At 40.5% G+C, this 26,847-nt stretch overlaps 1 protein-coding gene across 1 annotated transcript in view; it reads left to right on the forward strand.

The window, feature by feature from the left end:
• The window catches only part of TRDN (triadin), a 427,364-nt gene that overhangs the window by 297,850 nt on the left and 102,667 nt on the right, over nt 1–26,847 (forward strand). The window contains exons 25-29 of the mRNA XM_083174940.1: nt 12,764–12,805; nt 14,169–14,210; nt 20,820–20,861; nt 25,536–25,577; nt 26,766–26,810. Coding sequence (XP_083031066.1) covers nt 12,764–12,805; nt 14,169–14,210; nt 20,820–20,861; nt 25,536–25,577; nt 26,766–26,810 — 213 coding nt within the window. The remainder of the gene's footprint in view (nt 1–12,763; nt 12,806–14,168; nt 14,211–20,819; nt 20,862–25,535; nt 25,578–26,765; nt 26,811–26,847) is intronic.

Below are 26,847 nucleotides of genomic sequence, written 5' to 3' on the forward strand. Positions count from 1 at the left end.
TGGATCAATTAGTGTGTCTCAAATATAATTACTTATATGTTCATGTGTATCCACCTATCAACAATCGTTGCTGGACCAGAATCAAAGCCACAAAGACAAGTTGCCCTAAATAAGCTGTGAATCAATTATGCTTCCCTGATTTTTACTGAGGCACCATTCTGCAGCCAATGAAATGAGCCAACACTGATCTGTTTCAAACTTTTTGGACTTTGAAGAGAGGGAGATGTAAAGGCAGAGGATATAGGTAGGAGCAGATAGGGACTGGGGTGGGATAGAGAATTTGTGAGTTAAAAACTAGCACAGTTCAAAGTGAAGGTAAAGCTGTAACAGCTGTAAAGCTGTAAATAGCTGGGCTGAAAAAACGCTCAGTGCATACACACCATTTTCTCCAGGGAATGGACAGCTTTCTATAGCAGGAGGCTATGGAATGCTGTCCACTCTGTTGCTCATCTGCTGGTAATACTGTACACACTCCGACAAGCGGTGAAAGTCACCCAGTGTGTACAGAGCTTAAATTAAAGGGGCAAAATTTGTAAAATTTTATTTACAGGGTCCTTTAGAGCAAAAAATATGGACATAAAAAGCTATTTATTTAAAATATGCCCACAACAAATCTTGTTACCCTGGTACCCGAAGCTTAATAAAGGTCCAGTAATTTTTGTCACTGGGACAGATATCACTAGAAACAGGGACCAGTATTATTTATTTATTTATTTATTTATTTATTTATTTATTTACAGTTTATTTATTTCAGTATGGTCTTTCACTCCCTTCCCTTCAGTGGCGTAAGTTTATAACAGAGGCCCGGAGGCGAAAGTGTGATGTTGACCCCCCCCACACACACACACACACACACACACACACACACACACATGAAAAATCCAGTATTTCTTAAGACTATTTGTTAGCCATCCTAATATGCAGACACACCCACATAGGCACATACACAGCCACATACACACATAAAGCCACATGTATACACACTGCCACATACATCACATGTATACACATACAGTAGCTACATATGCACATACACCCACAATTATACATTGCCACTTACACACACACACACACACACAAACACATGTATACACACCCACATGTATACACACTGCCACATACACACACATGTATACACATACAGTAGCTACATATGCACATACACCCACAATTATACACACTGCCACTTACACACACACAGACACATGTATACACACAGCTACATATGCATATATAGCCACATGTATACACACTGCCACATACATCACATGTATACACATACAGTAGCTACATATGCACATACACCCACAATTATACATTGCCACTTACACACACAAACACATGTATACACACCCACATGTATACACACTGCCACATACACACAAAAACATGTATACACATACAGTAGCTACATATGCACATACACCCACAATTATACACACTGCCACTTACACACACACAGACACATGTATACACACAGCTACATATGCATATATAGCCACATGTATACACACTGCCACATACACACATGTATACACATACAGTAGCTACATATGCACATACACCCACAATTATACACACACAAACACATGTATACACACAACTACATATGCACATACATCCACGTGTATATATACACACACCTCTGTAAACACAGCCACATATGCACAATCAGCCCATACATGCATATAAACACAGCCCTATATAGATATACACAAATAGTTTCACACACACTACAACTGCCCCCTCTCACCTATAAAAGAGGCATCCATCTATTTCATGAGCCAGAAGATCGTAGGAGGTGAAGAGCTGGACGGGCTGCAGGGCTGTTAGGAGGAGACAGGGGCTCTGCGTGTGACAGGAAGTCCCGTCTCCTCCTCTCACTGAGATCCTGGAGCAGCTCTGCTAATCACTGCAGCGCTGCTCTCATCGAGTATTCTTTGCTGGCACGCAGGGGCTGGAGTTCACCAGAGGCAATGGATGTCAGGCCGAGTGTCCCCTTCTAATGTGACGCCCGGCGGCAAATGACTCCATTGCCTCCGGGACTTCCGCCACTGCTTCCCTTACTTTCCTCAAGGACAGCACCTGAAGATTAACTTTCTGGAAGGGCAGGGGAGGCTTTCCAAAAGAGAAAATATAACCTCATTCAGAGTTGTACATGAAAGGTGGGCAATCCTCCCGAATTCAGGGGGACTCCAACTGCACCCCCTGATTGCAGCCGTCTTCCCCCGACCTCGGCATTTAAATGCCGCAATCCAAGGGTCTCTGAGGAGGGGGCAGAGCTAAAATGTCACAATCGTGTCATTTTAGCCTTGCCCCCTCCACCGAGATCCACAAATTCGGCTATTTTACATCCTGGGGGCGGAGCTTAATGACGCCACACTCAAGCCCCGCCCCTGAACTGCTGCTGAAGGTCATCTCCCAGAGAGGAGATTCTAAAAGTCGGCAACCCTGTGTCAGACCAATAGCCCTCTGCATAATTGCATATGTTTCTATGTTTCTAACCCTGATGTATCTCTGTATCAGGCCAATAGCCCTATGCATAATTGCATTTGACTTGCTGAAGTCAGACTTACTCCAAAAGGAACCAGGCTTGTTCATCATCGCATAAAAAAAGAGGAATTAATTTAGCTGCTGCAAATATGAGGTTTGCAGGGGCCCACTGCAGGGTTTCATCCATGGCTCAAATACCACGTGGACACGGCTGCTTTTTAATCTCTTTTTACTCCAAATCTATTTAACATACATTTTACTTCGGCAAAAGTGTGCAAACACTGACATGTTGGAATTACAGTAGATGGCTGAGCTTTTCACATTTAAGTAGCAACAGTGCCATCTAGTGATTGTGTTGGATATTAAAATAGCTGTTTGGTTTGCTCTGCAAATGATGTCTACAAGCAACAAACAATATTTAACTTGTTAGGAGGTTACAGTTTTATTGTTTTTTGTTTTGTAAATACAAACAAATGAAAAGTTTTTATTTTTATTATTTTATGCTAACACAAGAGTTGCTACTAGGTAGTGAGAATACATAAGAATTTAGTTACCTCCTTACTTTAAATATCAACAAATTGGGTTACAATTGTTTTTACATTTATGACATGGAATAAAATGCCAGTAGTCAGGATTCTGCTGTCAATATCCCCAAAGTAAAAATCCCAACAATTACAAAATAAATAGACCACCATATCCATAACTTAACAACCTAACCCTAACCAACTTCTTTGGTAGCCTAACCCTAACCATCTTTACTAGTGATTAACCCTAAACCTAACCCTATAATGGCAGTCTAAATCCCAGCTCTGGAGTCCCGACATGGTAATGCTGACTATTCCCCAATATTATATTTAGGTTATATAGTAAACGGTACTTGTTTCCTAGCACGGCGCCCACGATTTACATCTTATGGCATCTTATACAATTTATAATTGTATACCATTGTATATGGCATACAATGATATGAGATGAGATACGATTTTAAATTGTATAAGTACACTACCATTGTATATGGCATAGAATGAGATGAGATGAGAAACGATTTTAAATTGTATAAGCACACTAATGGGTGCTTTCAATGTTAATTGGCCTCCTATAGGATTTTTAATTGTATAAGCATCCTAATGGTGCTTACAATGTTAAATGCACCCCCACGCCACCCCCACTATCAACGCCCACCCGAAGCGTGGCAAGCGCAGCGGTACGCATCCTCCGACCTTTTCATAACCCCACTATCCACGTTGGTGTGGAGTTGATTTTATATAGTGTGGCGAGCACGCGTTTTACTTTACATGTATTACGCGTCCCCTTGCGGGGCTCGCTGCGCTCGCCACACTTCGGGCTTGGTGGCACGCTGCGCTCGCCACACTATATAAAATCGACTCCACACCGACATGGATAGTGAGGGTATGAAAAGGTCGGAGGACGCGTACTGCCGCCCCTTGCGGGCTCGCTGCGCTCGCCACGCTTCGGGTTGGCATTGATAGTGGGGGTGCATTTACTATTGTAAGCACCCATTAGGGTGCTTATACAATTAAAAATCTTATAGGGGGGCCAATGGTACTTGTGTACTAGCCCCGATAATTAGTCGCCCGATTTTTTAATCACATCGCATGCCATACACCCAATGGCATGCGATGCGATGCGATTTTAACGCATATACGATATTAAATTGTATAAGCACCCTAATGGGTGCTTTTAAGCACCCTAATGGGTGCTTACAATGCTTAAATGCACCCCCACGCCACCCCCCAAGTATAAACGTGAACCCGAAACGTGGCGAGCGCAGCCAGCCCGCGAGGGGCGGCGGTACGCATCCTACGACCTTTTCATACCCCTACTATCCATGTCGGCGTGGAGTTGATATTATAAAGTGTGAGGAGCGCAGCGAGCCACCGAGCCCGAAGCGTGGCGAGCGGATGCGGATACCTGTGAAGCCCGCGAGGGGACGTGGATACCTGTGAAGCCCGCGAGGGGGCGCGGATACCTGTTAAGGTATCCGCGTCCCCTCTCGGGGCTCGCTGCGCTCGCCACACTTCAGGCTCGGTGGCTCGCTGCGCTCGCCACACTTTATAAGATCAGCCCCACTGGATAGTGGGGGTATGAAAAGGTCGTAGGACGCGTACCGCCGCCCCTCGTGGCCTCGCTGCGCTCGCCGCGCTTCAGGTTCACCTTTATACTTGGGGGGTGGCGTGGGGGTGCATTTAAGCATTGTAAGCACCCATTAGGGTGCTTATACAATTTATAATCACAACCCATCACATTGTATGGCATTGTATGCCATATACAATGGCATACAATTTTTAAATTGTATGCCATTGTAAAACATCGGCCGATATAGCATTGCAACGCATGCGATATGGTCTGCGATTCGATGGGCGCCGTGATAGTACACAAGTACCGGGCCAATTAACATTGAAAGCACCCATTAGTGTCATCTCATCTCCTCTCATTGTATGACATATACAATGGTATACAATTTTAAATTGTATAAGATCGGGTCCCATCGCATCGCATCTCATCTCATTGCATACCATATTAAGCCTAAAGGTGCCCATACACGGTCCGTTTAACGGATCCGTTCGGCACTTAATTAGCACGCATTGCATCGAATCGCATCCCTAGTGCATGCCTTGTGCATGCACTGTGATCCGATGCGATGTGTACCTAGTACAAAAAGTATGTGCAGCACATACTTTTTGTACCGTACGATGAGATGCGCGGGAGTGCGCATCTCATAGTACAGAACGGACGGTCCGGGAACGTCTATGGGCACCTCTATGGAATGCAATGCGATGGGCGCCATGATAATACACAAGTACCTATTAAACATTTGAAATTTTTTTTTTTTTTTTTTAATGACGATTATTTATAAAGATAGGATAAGCTGCATATTGATATACGAATGTCAACATTGGCCAGTATTCAATGCTCTGGATTCACCGCTTTTTTTCGGTGAATCAGGAAGTTTTCACTCTCTGCGGTGAATCTTTTCACTGAAAATCTGATTCACCCTATTCAACGATCACTGTTCACCGAAAAAGAACAGTGAATGCCGGCCAGTTCTCTGTTTCATGCTTGCTGCAATTCACTGGTGTATGTCAAAGGGGTATTGACCGTAATTCGCCGAGAGTGCTAGAATGGAGAACTGGTTTCACCGTGATTTTCACTGAGTTTCTCCGTATTGCATTAGCCATCTTTTTAAGGTGAACTGGAATGTATTCTTTTAAAATATAGATTTTCTTTTTTTGTGTGTCAAAAAATCAGTTATTTAATTATTTGAAGGGACTTGCTGTTTTTTTACTGGACAAGCATTACATAAATATATTTAGAATTTTTACTTTTATTTTTTTTACATACTATATGCAGGGGGGGATGCTGCAGGTCACATTACATATGGTGTGCTGCTGATTACATTACATATTGCAGGGGGGGGGGCGCGCCACTGATCTCACATAAGGGACCCCCTGCCCGCTGGTGGGTAGCATGCAGCTGGGTCTGGCAGCGCAGGGTCAGGTGGGTAGCGCTGGTGGGCAGGGGGTCCCTGCAGTCTATGTTCGATCAGTGGCGGGGTCCCTGCGGCGGATGGGAACTACTAGTAATAGAACTAGTAGTTCCCATCTTCCGCAAGGACCCTGCCACTGATCTCACACACGCTGCAGGGACCCCCTGCCCTGGTTGGCAGGGGACATCTGCTGACGGGCGGCCAGTGGCAGCTCTCTGCAAGGGGGTTATTTGGTACTTGTGAGTTATCCGGGCTGCCGATTTCTAAATCGGGTCGGATCGGGCACATCGCATCGCATCGCATGCGACCATCGGATGCGATGCGATGCGATGCGATGACCCGATTTTTCCATAGGAATCAATGTTAAAATGGACTGAGTCCATTTTAACATGGAATTCAATGGGAAAAAGGGGTCCTTTTCATACCCCTACTATCCAAGTGGGCATGGAGTTGGATATAAACCTGTGGCGAGCGTAGCGAGCCACCGAGCCCGAAGCGTGGTGAGCGTAGCGAGCCCCGCGAGGGGACACATAATACTGTCCCCTCGCGGGGCTCGCTTCGCTCGCCAGGCTTCGGGCTCGGTGGCTCGCTACGCTCGCCACAGGTTTATATCCAACTCCATGCCCACTTGGATAGTAGGGGTATGAAAAGGACCCCTTTTTCCCATTGAATTCCATGTTAAAATGGACTCAGTCCATTTTAACATTGATTCCTATTGAAAAATCGGGTCATCGCATCCGATGATCGCATGCGATGCGATGCGATACGATGCGATATCGCATCGCATCGCATCTGATTGTATGCCTTAACTTAAGGCATACAATCAAAAAATCGGCAGCCCGGATAACTCACAAGTACCGGTTATTTTTCTCCCTGCCAGGGTAGCAGGAGCCGGAGGTCTGCGGGAAGGGGAGAGAGCCGGGACACTGCCTCGGCAGCTCGGTAAGAAGGAGCACATTGCGAAAACAATCGCATCAAAAGGCTCGGAGTAGGAACAGGTTCCACTGATGCCTGGGGCAAGTTCAAAGGCATGTGAGAGCCTGGAGCAGAGAAGAGCCAGTGCCTGGCATGGGGATCAGTGTGTGCCCTCTGCCTGGCAGTGCTCAATAGTAGTCAGCAGTGCTACAACCTGGAACCATCAGGCTGCCACTGACAGCAGCAGGGGGGATACAGGTGGGAGAAGCATATACACCCACAGCATATAACCATCATCAGATCACCACTGTTAATGTGGCAGAGCAGGGCACAAACTGAACTGCGCTCATCAGGTGCCGATCACTCACCTTTCTGAGCGCTGACCAACTCCACAGCGAGATACCCGATTACCAGCAGAGAGAGTGGGGGAGGCTACCTGGGAGGGCATGCAGCAGGACTGCAGGAGTCGGGTGGTGTGTGTGTAGTTGTTTGCCCTGCAGGTCATCTCTTCACCCCCTCTCTAACATCAGTGCACTGCTCACCTGCCCGCCAATTGTTCCCCTGCGCTGCTGCTCACAGCCGCTACCGGGGTCACACTCTCCACTGCAGTCTCACCACCAGCTGCCGGCGTCTCACTCTGCGGAGTCCCAGCAGGGGGATGTGAGGACTGGAGTCCCGTGGGGGGCTCTAATGCCGTAGGGAGCCACTGCACAGGCTAAGGACAGGGACGGGTCCAGCAGCAGACCTCTGCTGCTGCTGGACCCGTCCCTGTCCTCTGCATCCTTAGGCTGTGTGGGAGCTCCCTGCAGCATCAGAGCACTCACCCGCTGCGACTCAGTCTTCAAATCCCCCTGCTGGGACTCCGCTCCATCCCCAGTCCAGCCTGGCATTGCAGCCCCAGTAGCAGTAGAGAGAGCAGGAGGGGAGAGAGTCAGGACACAGTACGCCATATTGGATAATTTTCACCATCAGGAGCAGCGAGCCGCTGACACGTTTAATAGTGTGGACTGACAGCTGGTAGGGAATACTGGAGAACGGTGAATCATGGCTAGCGTATGTCAAATCCAAATCAGGATTTGCTGCTGTGCGCTCACTGGATTGTTGAATATTACCCTTTGTCCTAACATGAACGTTTCCATGAGGCTTAAGGTGCCCATACACTAGTAATATATGGCCCCTTTTCTCAGCTGGGAGTCTCTCAGCCAATCAGAGGGTCACCAAGTTTTTAAACTGTTTGTTATTTTTCAAATTCTACCACCGCTGCTGACCCCCCCACTGCTCGATAGCACTCCTTCCCAGCACTAAATGACAGAGATGAACCTTGCCCACCCTTTTCCTGCACCCGATGTGCCATAGCAGATGTCATGTAACATTGGGTGCTGGAAGAGGGCTCCATAGAATGTGATTGGATGTGATGGGACATCGCACTTCAATGTCGCATTGCATCCAATCTCAGTGTGTGGGCAGCATTAGGTTTAGATTTACTACTGTACTTTGTATTGGGCATATCCACTATGGTGACATCACCACTATGGTGACAACCTCATTTTAACATACTGAATGTCAACATTGCGAACATATGAATACCTGATATATATATATATATCCATGAGCGGTATAGGTAATACTTGAGAGTATTATATTTAAACAGGGATGACAGGGGCCACAACAGGTTACAGAAGGCTTCACCACAGCCTCAGTCTGCTAGCACAGCAGAATCAGCAGCCTCAAAAATAAGTAATTCCCATGAGGCTGGTGCTGCTGATGTATATGGGTCAGAGGAGTATGTGATTGGCTCCTCCAATCACAGCTCAGCACATGCTCCTCTGACCCCCTCTGCAGTGTCTTATGGGATTTATTTCCCAGGTCCTCATAACCCATCTGCCACCTTCAGCAACAAGCCAAGTCAGGTAAACTGCTTGGCAAGTAGCTGTTTTACTATACTAACTTGTGCTAGGCTCTGCCTCTTATGATAGAGACCATTGGTCGTAACTTTAATGACAGAGGCAGCACAGAAAGTGCTGCATTATAACAAGAGCAGCTTTGGGGCCCAGGGGGTATGTTGGGGCCACGGGGGGGTTGCGTGGCACAATTGGAGCATTGCTGCTTCTCACAGAGAGCTTCATGCTCTGAATTTGATGCATGTGTTTCTGTTATCTACCCCAACCCCCGGGGGCCTTAATCAAGCTCTGGGCCCAGGGGAACTCATCCAGCTTTGATGGAAACTACAGCTGGCCCTGCATTCCCTAATATAACACCATGTTTTTCATTTTTTTTTAAATGTTAATTCAACTGTAACTATTTTCTTACATATAATTGTATGACATACATAAATCATTCACAAACTGGAATAATACTTACATTATTACAAACCAAATTAATTGGAAACTAGAAAAAATTAGCAATATGTGTAGTATATTGTTACTGTACTAAAATTAAACATTAGTGTATATCTTGAAAAACTAACACTGGGCTTTTGAATCTTAATTTTACCCACCAAGATAATTTCTAGACTTGTCGTGGTTTAAAGATGTAAGATAATCTCTTAATTAGCTTTCTTTCAGCAAATGCTGACCTAGAAACTCAACACACTATTTAATGGTGTATTCAATAAATCTTTATCAGATTGCAAATTAAAATAATTATACTTTTGTAATTACTTAGGTGGAATAGACTGTGGGAATGAAAGGAAATTGTAAAACTTCACATTAAATTATAAGGAACATCTTCTAATATTAGGAGATATGTCAAAAAGAATTGCAGCAAAACTAAAATTACACAAATAATGAAGTATGTTGTGACTGTCAAATATACCTAAGCTACTGTATTATGCATTAGTATGTACAATAGGTGAGGCTTCTAAAACTAATGTTTCCTCAATTGCTGCACTGGTTTCAATTTATAATAATAAAAAAAGCCATTTTATATCATTGAACTGAAGTTACCACCCACATAGGAATGGAATCGGTACATCTGTCAGACCAGACTATAGCCCTGTACACACGGGGGGAGATATATTGCTCAGCAATATATTACTAGCAATATATTGCTGAGCAATATATTGCCCAGTGTCTCCTTTTCATCAGCGACCAGAGATGGTCGCTGATGAAAAGGAACCTCTGCTGGCGGTGCCGCAGAGGTAATTAGCTGGTCGCAGGAGCAAGCTCCTGCGACCAGCGATTAGAATGGGGCTGAAAACGTGAGCGCGCACCTGGCGATTTATCACCGGGGCACACTCCCAATCACTGGCAATATGGTCGCCAGCGACCATATTTCCAGCGATTTCAGCCCCTATCGCCCCCGTGTGTACACAGCATTAGGTCTACAGTCATTAGGTCGACCCCGGAAGGTCGACTGGCCCCAAGGTCGACAGGGTTAAAGGTTGACATGGGTCAATGTCGACATGAGGTTTTCACTGTTTTTTTACCCGAATTTCGACACAGTCGACATGGACACAGTTGGAGTTGAACCGCAGCCCCTTGCATCACTCGCTTCGCTCACAATGCTTTGGGCACGGTGCCTCGCTACGCTCGGCACACTATTTTATTCTCCCGCCATGCCCGAGTGGATGGTAGGGCATGAAATACTGCCTGTCGGCACATGTCGGCTCAAAAAACAGTGAAAAACTCATGTCGACCTAATGACTGTCAACCTAAACCCATGTCGACCTTGGCCCATGTCGACCTTAAGTCATGACGACCTTGACCCATGTCGACCTTTAACCCTGTCGACCTTGGGGCCAGTCGACCTTCCAGGGTCGACCTAATGACTGTCGACCTAAGTGTGGTCTGACAGATGACCGTTTCCCATAGGAATAGAGTGTTTGGCTGGACATACATGGTAGTAAGTAATTACCCACAATTGGTGATCACGGGTAATTGACTTGCTAGGTGCTATCTAATTAGCCCGGATAAGCCGGTATTGAAATAGGCAGGCAAGGCAGGTGAAGCAAAATCCTGGAAAACAGACCAGTTTTCACCAAAAAAAAGGTGCTACAGCAGCTGAAAACACACAGGTTTCATTCATTGAACATGTGTGTTTTTGGGCAAAATTTTGTTTTTTAAATGGCAATCTAGATGGCCCATTGAAAAACCACTGGTGAAACATTGGGAAAAATAGCAAAATACTTTTTTCACTACCCTCACAGGTAGGGTGGCCAATCTCGGGATCGGGAATGGCAGGATCTGGGATTTGGCAACAAAATCGTATTCCGGGATTAGAATGCACATGTGCAGTCTAATGCTAGGCAGCGGCTGAGCACCAGCTCAGATGCTGCCTGGCTTCTCCCATTTCTGGCTGTGCAGCTCTGCACAGTGTGACATGGGCTAAGGTCATGCTGTGCAGGCCTCACAGCCGTACCGCCCACCCCCAGCCACACCACCCCCTTGCTCTCTTCTGCACTTCCCAGCTGCACCACCCATTCACCTGGCTCCCAGCCGCACCGCCCACCTGTCCTGCTCTTGGCCACACACAGCACCACTTGCCCTACTCCCGGCTGCAGATCGAATCAGATTGGTTAGCAACATTCCTTTTGAAAAAGAACTCCCATCTTAGTAAATAAACACCCCTGTGTGTAGGGAACCCAATCCTGGGGGTATTTTTTGTGATTTTCAGAGCAAACTTTGGTCAATGCTGAGTTATTTGTATACAGAGATCCATTTGATTTTAGAGGGAAAGGGCAAAAATTCACTATTAGGTCCATGCACGCAATGAAAGTGTACAGTAATTGTAGCTAACTGGCTTACGACGCTGAATCAGCCTCAAAATCTCTTGATTTGTTTTTATTCACTATACGGCTTAAAGTGCTATTTTTTATTCATCAAAAAATTCTTGAATTTGTTTTAGTAACATTATTGTTCTTTTCTTGAATGTATACATTTTTAAATAAAAAAACACCTTTTCCTCTTTGGAAATATTTTAATGTAACATTCATGAACTAGTTTAGTAGCATACTAAACAGAAAAACAAAATCAGGCACAATTACTGTAAATAACTATGGTCTATCCACAACCACTTGAAACACTGACTATAATTAAATGAATTAGCAGCCTCTATAGAATATCCTGGAATATTCAACCATTTGCTAAGAAATTAAAATCATATGACTAACAATATTTTTTTGTATTAGATTTTTTTTGTATTAGAATAACAATCAATTAATAGAAGCGCTCTGCTTCTATTAATTGATTTTTATTCTAATGCACGTTAAAACAGAAAATGTATAAATATCCGATAATAATATTGTTTAGCAGCATATACATTTCACTCGTAATATAAAATAATATAGCATACACATCCAATGGTGGTATATATATATATATATATATATATATATATATATATATATATATATATATATATATACTGTATATATATATGAGAGTGCGGATCCCTGGACTATATATATATATATATATATATATATATATATATATATAGGTAATTGCATAGGTGCGGCACTCCAACTGTGTGCAGATGGGAAAGGGGTGCCCGCCGAGGTACACCTGTCTCACAGGTGCGTATTTGCAGAGATATGGATGGCCGCCGCCATCCAAATCTCTGTATATATATATATATAGGGAAAAGGGAATTTTCCAATAATAGCAAAGAGTCTGGTTTTTAGGCCAGAGAGGGCCAGGCTTGCTGTGGTGACACACTGATCTTCTGTCGCTGTCTTGAAAACGGCCCTCTGGGGTTGAAACGTTGACCATGCCTGTCTACAAATATAAATATATATATATATATATATATATATATTCATTAACAGTAATCTCTACATTTTCCAATATTAATATTACTTATGTACATGATTGACAGTACTGTATCATTGTTTTGTTGTATCTGCAGATCTACCTAAAGAAAAACCATCAAAAATAACACCAAGGAGAGGTAAGCTGTAACAACTATGCTTAGACTGTAAATGACAGCGAAGTTAGTTATGTTTATAATAAAGTACACCTAGTGAAGCTTATGAATACGCATGTATGTATAATTAGTGGAAAGTAATATATTGTGATAGTAAAATAACAATGACCAAACTGTTCTAAAGCCACATGTTAACAAGGAATTGCTGTAAAGAAAAGAAAAAAGCTTTATCATGTTTCCTCATACAAGTTGAGTATCCCTTATCCAAATATCGGTTATCCAAATTATTCCGAAAACCATAGTTTTGAAACTTTACTTTTATTTTTTCCTCAAAACCTATTGGCTACATCTGTAACTGGCAGTACTGGGGAAATCACATGTAACTGGCACTAAATATGTGCAAGGACACAATTACTTAGTATCTGAGATTCTACACAAACTTTGTTTTATATTTTAAGACCTTGTTTCATGCTCACATAAAATATATTTGTGTGTATTTCATGTGTTTGATGTGTTTATACAACATAAATTCAAGATACATCAAAATATCTCATTCAAATATAAAAATATTCCAAAATACGGAATAATCCATTATTCAAAATTCTTCTGGTCCCGAGCATTTTGGATAAGGGATACTTAACTTATATTTTGGTCCATATGGTAAGATACATATGGCAATAGCGCTCAAATCTGTAAATGTGTAGGATGTAACCATCGATTGGTAGATTGATGATGGGTGAGTTGGACTATGGGGAGCGGCTGCAAAATGGGTATGTCCAATACCCTATGGATTATCTGAAAGAAAGGGGATATACTTAGCGCTCACCCTGTGTGAGGTAAAAGTTAAGTGTGTGTGGGTATTGATAAAAGATCAAAGATGATGAAGTCAGTATAATATAAGTATGGTGATTTTATTTAAGATGATAATAATGTGGTTGGCAAATATATAGTCCTGGTTGACTCACAAGAATAGGCCAGTGAGGTATCACTCTGCCTGGCCTTAGTGTGGGGCTTAAGGGTATCTGAGGGGAACCCTTTATACCATAGGTATGGGGACCTATGTCCAATAGCAGGTGACAGCAGCGGAAGTATATCCCCTATATTTTGGTCCAGTACATGCAAGCCTGGACCAAATGGATTAAGTGCACAAGGACATGTCTTTACTGTGCTATAGTGCATGGTTCACACTGGATGGCCTTATATCTTGGTGTTTTTAATTAAATCATAATAAACGTACTATAAAAAGAGCTGAAACTCCAATGCTCTCTTGTTACGTTTCAGTAACAAAAGTAAATGCCAACAAACAACTGTACGCTGAAAAAAAACAACTGTACACACAAATATTTATGATCACTTCATAGCTAACGTTGTTTGTTATGCTTTACAGAAGAGAAACCAAAGGTGGAAAAGCCTTCACCGATAAAAGAAGGTAGGGTAATATGCGTTTCATTTCAAAGTTTTAGAGCATGACCATTTCACATTGTAAAGAAGAAAAGCTTTATACAGAGTTTCAAGTATATGTTTAAGCCCTCGTTCTAGAATTACTATTTTACTTTTATCGCTAATTGGAGAATTTGCAATCCGATTGATTATTGCGAATAAATATCCGTATGCATAGCAGTCGCATTGCTGTTGCAATTTTACTGACAGGAAGCCAGTGTTTAGGGGCAGAAATGGAGTGTTTTCTGTTTGCATTTTTTGGGGTGGGTCTCTGATGTTAGGGGTGACCAATTTTGCAATGGGTGTTTATTTTTTTTTGGCAGCGAAATTTTGATCGCAGGCAACAACTTTTTCGCTAATTAGCAAACCATGATGAATTTGGCCCAGAGTTACATAGAGAGAATACAATACCACAATATATTTTTCTTCATGATACACTGGTCATTTCCATTGCAGCAAATAGATCATTATATCGTCCAGGTACAAACATTTGTACAATTCAAACTGTACATGTTATTGAGTACATGTACATGTTATTTAAGGGCTTTTGGTTTTGGCAGCGGTTTTTTGATCACAGCAACATCTTTTTCTCTAATTAGCGATCCATGCTGAATTAGGCCCATTGTCATACTACAGACAAGATTGTAGTAGACCTTTAGTTAGACTTCCTAGAATATTTTTTCTCCACTGTATAAAATGATAATCTGGAGAAGAACAAGTGACCAATATCATTAGGTCTAAAAACCCCTTACTTTGTTGAGATCTGATTTAGTATACTACAAGCCTGTCCAACTGGCAGTTTCGGAAGCCTTAGATCAGGGGTGGGGAAGCTGAGGCCCGGGGGCCGTATGCGGCCCCCTTAGCCGGTCTGAGTGGCCCACCCGGCGTCTTTGCCTGGACAGTACAGGGGAATTCTCGCAAGAGGTCGGTAGTTCTCATGAGATTCCTCTTTATCAACAGCAGCCGGAGACTGTCAGTTCTATTTAGCGGCAGCCACCGGAGCGTGGGGCAGCTGCAGCAAGACAATTTGTCAGAGAAATTTTTACAAATGGCCCCCAAAGGATTTTATACCCATACAAACGGCCCTTGGCACAAAAAAGATTCCTCACCCCTGCCTTAGATGATATTGTGTGGCTTTCACTTTACCTCACAACTTCATTGTGTGGCATTGATTTTGTTGACACTCTGAACTACCTTCATAGATGCAAATGCGGAATTTTTGCAGATGCCCTTCTTATTTTGAGTTAGTTGTTTCTTGGCTAGATCTGTTTTTACATGTAGTCGGATGTTTTGGGGCAGGAACTTGGTGATAGTAACCCTCCTTACCTGTGGGAGTGTCATTGGATTGTTGTGGCTGTGAATCAATAGCTATGTGTGATTCTTAGATGTGTCAATGTGAAAGAGAGGCATACAAAGTAAAATTAATGGGCCGCACTGGTACATGCATAATCCCTCTCATAAACTTAAAGGATACCAACATTACTGTAGTATAAAGTAGTAAAACATGATTCCACAGCTGCCCACAACTACTGTATAACCACTTTACCTCTGACTCAGAATAAGCACCAGTGGGCTTTCTGTAATTGGTCTGCTTTTTCAGTAGTTAGCTATTAAATATCTCACTGATCCATCCATACAATATATCTGAATGTTATGTTCCTTGCCTCTAGCACATATTAGATAAAAATTAGTAACTTGGCAACAACTTAATTTAAAAAGTTGTAATACCTGTAGCAAGACAACATTATGTTGCAATGATAACTGTAACATAATTAGTGGCATTCAACTGATCAATTCCACTTCCCAGCAGATATTATACAGGTATACGCATCACTATTTTGTAAATACTGTAGTATCAAGTACTGTACTGTAAGGAGATCAGGGTAATGGCAGCCTCTAATGGGGTAGATGGGCATGCCCAAACAGACAGCAGCCAGCAAAACAACACACTAGGCATATAACTAATTTTATTGTGCAGTACATAAAACAAAATAAACCTATAAAAATAAATCCTAACCCATCTGATCAACAGATTCTCTTGTTATTACAGTACAGTAGTCAACCTTCTACGGGTGCAGTCCCTAATTAGCCTCCTCTCAGGTTAAAGGTCTATACACCTGAAATGAGCATCGTGGATGGAGCCCTCCCTTCTATATCACATCCCCAGGACCCATTATCTGGGTTTTACTAAAAGCTCAAACTCTAATCAAATCTGTATATCCGTGCTTATATGACAATAGAGTTATCAGTATTTTGTAACATCAGTGGCTATTTTCAATCAATATACCGGTAGTTAAAGAAGTATATTTTATAATGGTCATTTATAAAAAATGTGAACTGTTTCACAAATCTGTAAGGTTAGTTTTGTGTGTCATTACACTAAGATAGCTAAGCAATCTGGATCATATATATTTAGAATATTATTGCACAATAGAGTTGATTAAAGATAGTGATATACAATCTTGATTTCTGTTTTGTGACAGACCCATTACACCATTTACACCTTCATATCACATGCATAGTACTATGTGGGCTGCATAAAAGAATATTTGCAGATGCCATTTTTTCAACTAAAGTATATGCTGATGGCACCCACTTAGGATACAGCCCACTGCCTTTGTCATTATGAGATATATGTGCATAAACTTGTGGTGCAGAACCCTCTCATGGTGATAATGCTCTGCATCTGCGTAATATGGTGATTTAGGGTTTCTTTATTCTCAGCTGACATTTATCCAACCAACATATGATATAGTAGTGTATGTTATATGTTGTATGTGTTTATTTTAATAAGCTTAAATAAAAGATTTTAAATGAATATATTTTATATACTTATGGAGTGCCCCAACAAAAAGAGTTTATTTTCCATTGTCTCTTTACATAATCCATTGTCACATTTTAGCCTTCTTCCCATTATGGGCGTGAGTTAGCGTTGATGTCAATAGCAAAATCTTTCTCATATGGGCAAGACCATGTGCACTCCAGGTAGGGCAAATGTAACACATTCAGAGAGAGTTAGATTTGGGTGGCTACTGGGGGATTTCTGTTGATCTATGCTTGTTAACGTTAATATACTTACATATATGCTTGGAAATTTTACATTGGTTACACAAAGGACTTGCTCTTGTATAAACTACAGTAGCTTGATCTTCAGAGAAAGATGGCAGGACATAACCATGGCTGCAGGAACATGGTCAATGCTACTTAAATCTGTTCAACTTTCTAAATTTATTTCTAATTAATTCATCGAAATTCAGTGGATTAGTACATTTTTGCTTTGGATTTTAGAATTGATCCATGTTCCTTATTGTTCTGTGTAATAGATACGTTCTATCCTGCATATCTGTATATTTATTATATTTATTTTCATTCTTACAGCAAAAATGATTAAACTGAAGAAAACAAGTATGTTAATTACTCTGCTTTTAATTACAGACTAGCTGATGGCTTATCCTTTGACTAACAAGCCTAGCTATTATTTATCTTCTGTATTACACAATCACTGGTTTCTCGCAGGGGCATTAAATGGGGGAGTGGGACTAGTACTATTTACCCATGCCCAGAATAGAATGGGGGGCCTGGTGGGTGCATGGGTTTGTGTTCTCCCCCCACTGCTCTCTGCGCTACCACTGGCTGTGTCTGTATTACAGAGCGGCCCAGTGGCTTTGGGCAGTGAGAAATTGGAGACTGCTGCAGCAGTCACTGTCACTGCCCGGTGTATGGCTGGGTTGTGTTGCTATAGGTGCACAGCCAGCTGTAATGCACAGAGATATAGAGTGTTCCCTGTAGCCACCTTGTCTCCAATCGAGCTGCCCCCCCCCCTGTTCTGAGTGTGCAGTACTTTAAACATATTTTAAAGTGGGTATGGCCATACCTACCAGGTCTTGACCATGTCCCAATCCCTAACTTGCGCTTGTAACAGCTTTTGTCTGCCCTGTTTGTCAGCAAATTATCATAGTGCTGGTTCTAGAGTGGGTGGTAGTAATTGTCAGCTGCACCACGACTAACTAAGGTTAGAATTTTATTACACACTGCAGAAATGTCATAATTCAATTTCTGCACATCCATATGTTCCCATTTTTTAAGTCTGTCGGGATAGAGGACCTATAGAGAATGATATAACCTGAGTAATAACAACAGCACAGATTATTTCAGCAAATGAGCATCAAGATCTTGTAGGGGAAAAATGACATGTCACTGTATGTGACTGATAGAGTGTTTGTTAATATTGGAGTAGGGGAATAGATCTGTTTGAAAATCACAGAAAGAAAGTCACATAGTAAAAAGCAATGTAAGGACGGAGCAGAATAAAGAAAGTGGTAGCATTATAAAGAGTGGGGGATGAGGCAGTTCAGGAGAGGTGTAGACTGAGGTGACCAAGCCATAAATATTAGAAAGTATATATTTTACTGCGTCTTTATTAATCGTAAATCCTGTGCTTTATTCAGCAACATCCAGTAACCATGTACATTGCCAAACTATCTACGTATTGGGGCAGGTTCAGGATTGCTCATAGCAATCCGATGGTCTAGGTTTGTGCATGCGCATTTCTGCATATGTGCAAAACCCGAAAGCAAATGGCTTTGATGAGTTAAACACTCACCAGGCCGTTTGCTGAATGGAGGCAGGATCGGATATTTGCCCCGGGTCGTGGAATGCCCAGTGTTTTATAGGCAGTGTGTTTTATAGGCATAGTGTGAAAACACTGGGCGTTCCCCTGGTTATGCGGGTGGGCCAAAGCCTGCCGACGGCGGGCGGCTGATGACGCAGGACATCTGCCGCATCCCCATCTTCGACCTGTGCTTGTAAATAAATGTCAGTTCAGATGGACTTTAATTTGCGAAGGCAGGAGAGATCATTCAATGGTCGGCCGCCATCTAATTATTTCTGCTGCTAGTGGAGGCATGCGAGGGGATGTATTCTCGTACACATCCCCTAACATGGTATTGAGGTGATTCGATGATGTTTGATGCTTACAGAGCCAACCTAAATTGGGGCCATTATGCTGAACTACTGCTAGATCATCATGAGGTGTTAGTTGTGCCTTCCTTCTTATCACATCTGAACATCTGAAAGATGTTTTACCATGATCCATGTATGTGGCACTTGTAAAAGTTATTGAAAAAGGAAAATTAGGTCTGGTGAAGAAACATCACAGGTAGAATGTTAATTGAAATTTTTTTTATTATTATTATTATCATTATTATTATGTCAGTGTAATATTTGTTAATAACTGTTTAAAGCTTATCTCTAAAAGTGCCCATACACGCTACGACTATCGCATGCGTTTTGAACTTTTAAAGTGCATCGCATCCCCCTTCAAGTGCCAAAATTGCACGGCACAAATGAAGTACAAAATGCGCAGCACACATATCGGTACGTGTAGGGGCACTTTAAGTGTGCTTGCGCTCTGCTGCTGTATTCTAATGCTTCTGACTATTCTATCTAATATTTATACAAATGGACATAAAAAATGAGAATAACTGAATATTATATGCTACCTAAAAAACTGGTATCCGGTAAGCTGACAAACAAATTGCCAAAATTTGTGGCCGTGCTGGAAGCCGGCCGAACTGTGATGTTTTTTGAAGGAGCAATTATTTACAAGACATGGTGTTGCCTTGTTAATAATTGCCCATTTTAAAAAAAACATGCACATGGACAATATTGGCAAAAGTTCAACATGCACAACATTTTGAAAAGGTCAAAACAAACAAAAGCATGAAAAGTTTTTTGGGGAATTTTTTCAATGTTTTTTTCAGTTTTTTGTGACTTTTTTACATTTTACCATCCATGAGGAATCCCATTGGGATTAGTGTTTTGTGCCAAGTGCAGCAATAGCAGACCGAGACACCTGGTCCAAAGCATGCTGAGCGAACATGGTAAACTATTTGGGAGTCCACATACTAAGCTGTCAGCATCAAGAAAAATGAAAACTTATGTCAACCTTTTCAGGTGTCTCCTTTGTGCATGTTGACCTTTGTCAAAGTAGACCTTGTGCATATCTTCCCTTTTGTGTCTATCTTTTGACTGTCGACATAGACCTTGTCTGTGAGCTGACTCACACCATAAAAAAGCACTATATAAACTTTGCTTTGGGACCTGATTTGGTGGTTGACACAATGCTGATGTGCATACACTGTCACCAAGTGATCGTTATCAACTCTAATTAATATACATGATGTCAGGGTGTTCCTAGATGGTGACTGGAACGTGACTAGGAGTGCATGCAAAAATGCTCCGTTTATTGGGCATGTTTTGGGAGTATTGCAGAAATGTGAATTAAAAATGGTTTGTGAATGGATGCACGGCTGTAGACACACTGAAGGTACATAGAGAAAGTGCATCTGCCGGAGAGCTGGGGTGAGTTTTATTGGTCTTACTATGTATGTGGATGCTGAAAGTGGGCGTCTAAGTGCTTGCACATTCAGCCACATGAATGCGCCCCAGAGGAGGAGCATTTATAAGCATTTGCATAAAGCAGCACACGATTAATGTTGTTGGGTGTGGGTCTGTGTCCAACTCTGAAAAATGCCCTGATTGTGAACTGTTGATTACTTTGATCATGAAATAGTTAAAGAAATATTGTGTTTTATAGAAGAGAAACCAAAGAAGGAAAAGCTGGCACCAATAAGAAAAGGTAAGAACAATGTACACTTCATTAAAGCTGTTAAGAATGTGACCATTTAATATAGTTAAAATATATTAAAACATCTACAACAGACTTTCAAGTTGTAAGTATCGCAGCTCTAGGTGTTTAACAGAAAATATATCTGTCCTACAACAGGCATCATTTTAATTCTCTATGTACCATATAAAGGTAATCTGAAAATAAACCAAGAGGTCTACTGTATATTACTTTCCTGTAACCTCAGTCTATGGAATTCTGACTTCCAGCAACTGGCAGAACCAGATGCCTTCTAATGAATGTTGTTCTCCTTCCCTCACAACCTTCATACACTTTAATAATCGGTATTAGTTTGTTTGATACGTTCAGCCTAAGTGCATATAGGGCCCTATTAAAAATACAGATGAATAGTTAATATTTCACAATGAGAAAATAGAAATATACACAGCAATTTAGCCAAAAGCTTTTATAAGACCTTCTCCAGTGAAACGCTAAAAGTAATGTACAGTAGTAGCTTATGTTATCACACTGCTTCATGGTTTAGATCCCGAGCGCATAATGTGCATAGATCATTGTCTGAGCCAATGAAAATACTGTAAATATGATATTTTAACTGCCTAAATAATCCAATGGGGCTGGTCTGCAGCTGGAAATAATATGGATGTAATATTTGCAGCGGAGATTGGAGTTTGGATTCCTGTTCTCCTTCCCTAAATCTTATCATTTGTGGGTACTTCTGAGTTTATTAATTTTTTGGGGATGGGAGATTGCAAATATACTTTAAAAAATATGTAGTCTGAACATCTATGTGGCCCTCTTCTTGTATATGGGCATTGCTGTTTTAGCATAATAAAACATTTTCAGTACATATAGTAGCTATTAAATATCACTTCATTCCATCCATGCAATATGCGATATTCATACAAGTATTCTTACTCACTTGCACATTTTACTCTAAATCAGGTAACTCAATTTTTTTTTAATATGAAAAGTTTTAATACCTGTACAAAGACAATACAATGTTAGCTACAACATTATTAGTCTCCTTTCCCTTACAAAATATTTTTAAAAAAGTATCACTGTTTAAAATGTTGTGTACGCTACTGTCTTGTAAACATAATGTTTTATAGTGTTGTCTATAAAAAGAAAACCTTTACATGTTTTTTTAACAAGCATATTTTTATGTATTGCTGCAGACAAGTTTGAAATTTTCAAAGCAATTAACATTTTTAATTTAACCAGCGCAAAGGACTCAAACATGATTCAACCCCATTCACATATGAATAAATTGACTCATTCATGTGCAAACCAGCACGAGCATGTTTGGACACGGTCCAAACTGCTAAAGCATAGTTGAACCTCTTAAGCTTTCTTACTTTTTTTTAATGAATTGAAAACCTGGAAATCTAGGGGAATTTTCACATTTTTACTGGAGTTTATCGAACGTGTTTAGGAACTGATCTGTGTCAGTTAAAATGTCTTATTTGTCCTGTGAAATAGGTTAATTTTGCACTGCATATCTGAATATTCCATCTACTGTTTTTGTTCTTACAGCAAAAATGATTAAACTGAAGAAAAAAAGTATGTTAATTGCCTAGCTTTTACTTACAGCTGATGGCTTATCCTTTGTTAAGAAGCTTATTCTTCATATGAATTCTGTTTGGCAACATAACTTTTATTTGTCTGCTGTATGTCAATTAGAAAACAAATGTTAGGGAACCCTTCATGTAGTAAATTTCGAAGTGCATGACTATGGATTAGCACACCCCCCCCCCCCCAGCACATTTGTCTTTATTAATCTTTGCCCCCACCTTAGCATACTTACATTCTTTTTCATCCATACATACCAAGTTGTTAAGTCTGTAGGGATAAAATAATCAGTAGCCAATCACATATTTACTGTATTTGATAGCATCAACACAGATTATTTCAGGAGAGGTGCCTGAAAATCTTGTAGGAGGCAGTTACATGTCCATCATATGATTGGTTCTTTCATGAATGTAGAGTATGAGAGGAGAGAACCACAGAGTCAAAGCCTACAAAAAGGGCCTGTTTAATGGATACAGTCGACTGTGGCATGAAATACAAATCTACATACATCACAGTACATATTTTATAGATGAGGACTTTCACTGACTGTAGCTTTATTCCTTGTCTGTACTCAGCAATGCCCAGTAGCCATATGCATTAACTCTGTGGCTGCATAGATTTTGATGTACCAAACTAACCCGTTCATGCAGTTGAATAACATATTCCCATGCTTTATAAGAGATAATGGTAATGGATTATGCTAAACCACTGCTAGCTGCTCATAGTGTGATTATAACTTGTGCAATCCTTTCTATTACAAGTAATGTAGCCATTTATTGTAAACATCAAAGGCTATATTTTACCATGATCCATAATTGTATGTTGGGATTGCAAAAGTCATTGTCCCTGGAAAATGAGGTCTGTCAAAAATGCATTACTGAAAAATCTAAATAAAAACAACAAATGTATTTTCTGTTTCTATTTAATTATCTGGATTGTATTTACAAGCTGCCACTTATTTAAAAAAAAAACAGCACTTTCTAATGTGTTTAAGCCCGCAATTAAAAAGGGCAATGCTTTCAATAGCAAAATACCTTGGGTCAAAATCCATTGCCCTTTTAAATGTATGGCTTAAACACCTGAGGAAGTGGTAGCTTTTTAAATAATTGTAAGCTTGTACACTAAATACTGTAGACTTCAACACACTGGAAAGTGCTTGGTCAATACACTCCTTGGTATTAGTAATTGCTTAAGGCTTTTCTGTTGCTCTAGCACTAGCTACTGTAATTTTCCATTAGTATTAATGTTTCTCAGCAATCTGTGTATGTTTTGTTTTATAATTTTCATGCAAATGCCTATGGAAAAATTCAGCAAATAATAAAAAATTCTAATTTATTTTGCATATATAAATATTTTTTTAAATGGTACTTGTTTCCTAGCACGGCGCCCCCGGTTTTGATTATGTTACTGTACATTTTGTACAATTGCATCGCATGCAATATAGTGGCATGCTATGCATGCGATGCTATCTGATTTTTAATTGTACAAGCACCCTGATGGGTGCTTTTAATGTTAAATGCACCCCCATTGTCAATGCCACCCCCACTATCAACGCCAACTCGAAGCGTGGCGAGTGCAGCGGTATGCGTCCTCCGACCTTTTCATACCCCCACTATCCACGTCAGCGTGGAGTTGATTCTAGATAGTGTGGCGAGCGCAGCGAGCCACCAAGCCTGAAGTGTGGTGAGCGCAGCAAGGGGACACGGATTACTTTACATGTATTGCGCGTCCCCTCGCGGGGCTCGCTTTGCTCATCGCGCTTCGGCCTCATATTGCGCGGACCCTCGCGGGGCTCGCTGCACTTGCCACACTATCTTAAATCAAATCCAGTGGGGGTATGAAAAGGTCAGAGGACGCGTACCGCCGGCGCTCTCCATGTTTCGGGTTGGAGTTGATCCTGGGGGTGGCGTTGACTATGGGGGGCCATTTAACATTGTAAGGACCCATCAGGGTGCTTGTACAATAAAAAATCGTATACGATCGCATCGTATGCCATTGTATGGCATACGATGCGATGCAATATTTTACTGTACAATATTGCGTCGCATAGCATACCATCGTATACATTACTTAGTGTAATGGTATACAAAGCGATGGGCGCCGTGCTAGGAAACAAGTACCTTTTAAATAAAATTTTATATATATATATATATTAGATAGATAGATAGATAGATAGATAGATAGAGTTGTATACATACATATCTATATATACATAAATAAAATCAAAGTTGTTTTCTGCACTCATGTCCCGCAATGAGTTATCCTTTGGGGTTCACAATTAGAAGTGGTTCATCATACATAATACTAGTTTAATGGAAAGAAATTCCTAGGGAAGGCACTCAACAGATGAAGTCCAAATTTAAAGAAAATAGCTAGAAAAGACACTGGTCAAGTGAAGAAGATTCACTGAGTTGATGTTTTGGTTTGACAGGACAGCTAGCAATATAAGACATCTGGAGATTAGTATAGCACAGTATATCACAAGTATGCTCAAGATGTCTTATATTACTAGTTGAACCTATCTTGAAATATAGAATATCTCAAAATGTAAATTATGTCAAACCGAAACGTAGACTCAGTGGATCTTCATGACACTTGACCAGTGTCTTTTGTAGCTATTGTCATTAAATTTGGACTTCATTTGGTAAGTGCCCTCCCTTGGAGATATATATATATGGTAAAGAGCTTAACCCTTGTTCTTTTTAATGGTGAAAAACTGTGTTATTTTGCTATTTATGTCTACAGTGTTTCAGGCAACTGCCCGCCTTCAGGACACACAAGTTGTTGTTTTTTCACTTATGTGTCTTGAAGATGGGCAGGTGCCCGAAACGTTATAGACGTTATAGACATAAATAAACACAGTTACCATTACCAAGACTCGAAGTGATGCACTAGAAGGAGGAGACTTTCTGGAGCAAGTACCATATTTACATATATATATGTATATATATATATATGTATATATATATATATATATATATATATATATATATATATATATATATATATAAATTTGTTTTGGTAATACCTACAATTTTTTTAAGTATGAGTTGCCATATTCTGGAATAGTTATATTTTTATTAATGTGTTTTATAGAAGAGAAACTAAAGGAGGAAAAGGCATCACCAATGAAAGAAGGTAGGAATATTGTTACTTCAGTTAACCTTTTAAGGGCATGACCCTCTCATTTTTTAAACAGAAAATATTTTAAGACATCTACAACACAGTTTCCAGACACCTTCTAAAGTAATCACAATGAGTAGTTGTAACAACTGTTGTGAGATCAGTCATAACTACAAGAATCACTGTTACTGTTATTACACATACCTGCAGTACAGTCAAACTAATGGAGTGTTTATTGCCAAAATTTATTTTTCATATTGATGCAGTGATTATTTACACAGAAACAATGGATCAATACATAATACAAGTGCAGACTTTTTATAATTCAAACTGATTGTTAATGAACTTATCATACATATCTTCTAGTTTGTTGCTGTCATCGCACTGAAAGCTATAAATGGACTCTGAAACTGTAATTTCATTAAAAAATGTTGTTTGCAATAGCATTGTCGTAGTTTAGGCAAGATTTTAATTCTGTTGAAAACATATTTTCCATATCTAAAACATTGTAACCTGTTGAAGTCCAAATAGGCAGTGACCTCATTTGCTCTGAAAATCTGACTCATTGAAAATACACTAACTGGCAGTTCCAGGGGCATTCTAAGGGTTTGGGTGACTCTTATATCTACAGCTGGATGAAACCTAAATATTTTTTGCTTTGTTTTAACCATTGTTTAATATTGCTCAGTACCTTTGTTCAACGTTAAAGAGTTCTGTACATACAGCACAGTAAGTGTGTCATGCATATATGCTTGAAAATGTAGAATTGGTTACAAAATTACCCACAATCAGTGATTGCAGGTAATTGGATACTGCCTTGAAGTATTTAACAAAGGTTGAGTAATTTGCCATGGTAGCTAATGTTTCTGTGTGGAGGATACTATAAAAAATATCAATGAAACTGTTACTATGATATATGTAAAAATAAATTAAAAATCTATATAATATTAATTTACAAATAAATAATATTTTGATACATTTAAAGTTGAGTCAAATGGTTTACTTATTGTTATGTACTTAATTTAAAGGGAACCTAGCTTTTGCTAAATACAATCATTGCATAGAGTAATGTATTACATTGCAGTTTTGTACTTCTGTACTTACGATATCACTTACAGTAGGAAAATGTGTAAATTTCATATATTGGTTTATTGTGTTCATTTATTTGTTTACTTATTCTGTTATATCTACAATTTTATGTAGAAAAAGTAACACCTACGATACAAATACTCCCAACCCAAAAGGAAGGTAGGTTGCATGTGCATTCTGTAATATGGAAAATATT

This window comes from Crinia signifera, chromosome 3 (genome assembly GCF_055691185.1).
Source record: "Crinia signifera chromosome 3, ASM5569118v1, whole genome shotgun sequence".
In the NCBI taxonomy this organism is placed as follows: Eukaryota; Metazoa; Chordata; class Amphibia; order Anura; family Myobatrachidae; genus Crinia; species Crinia signifera.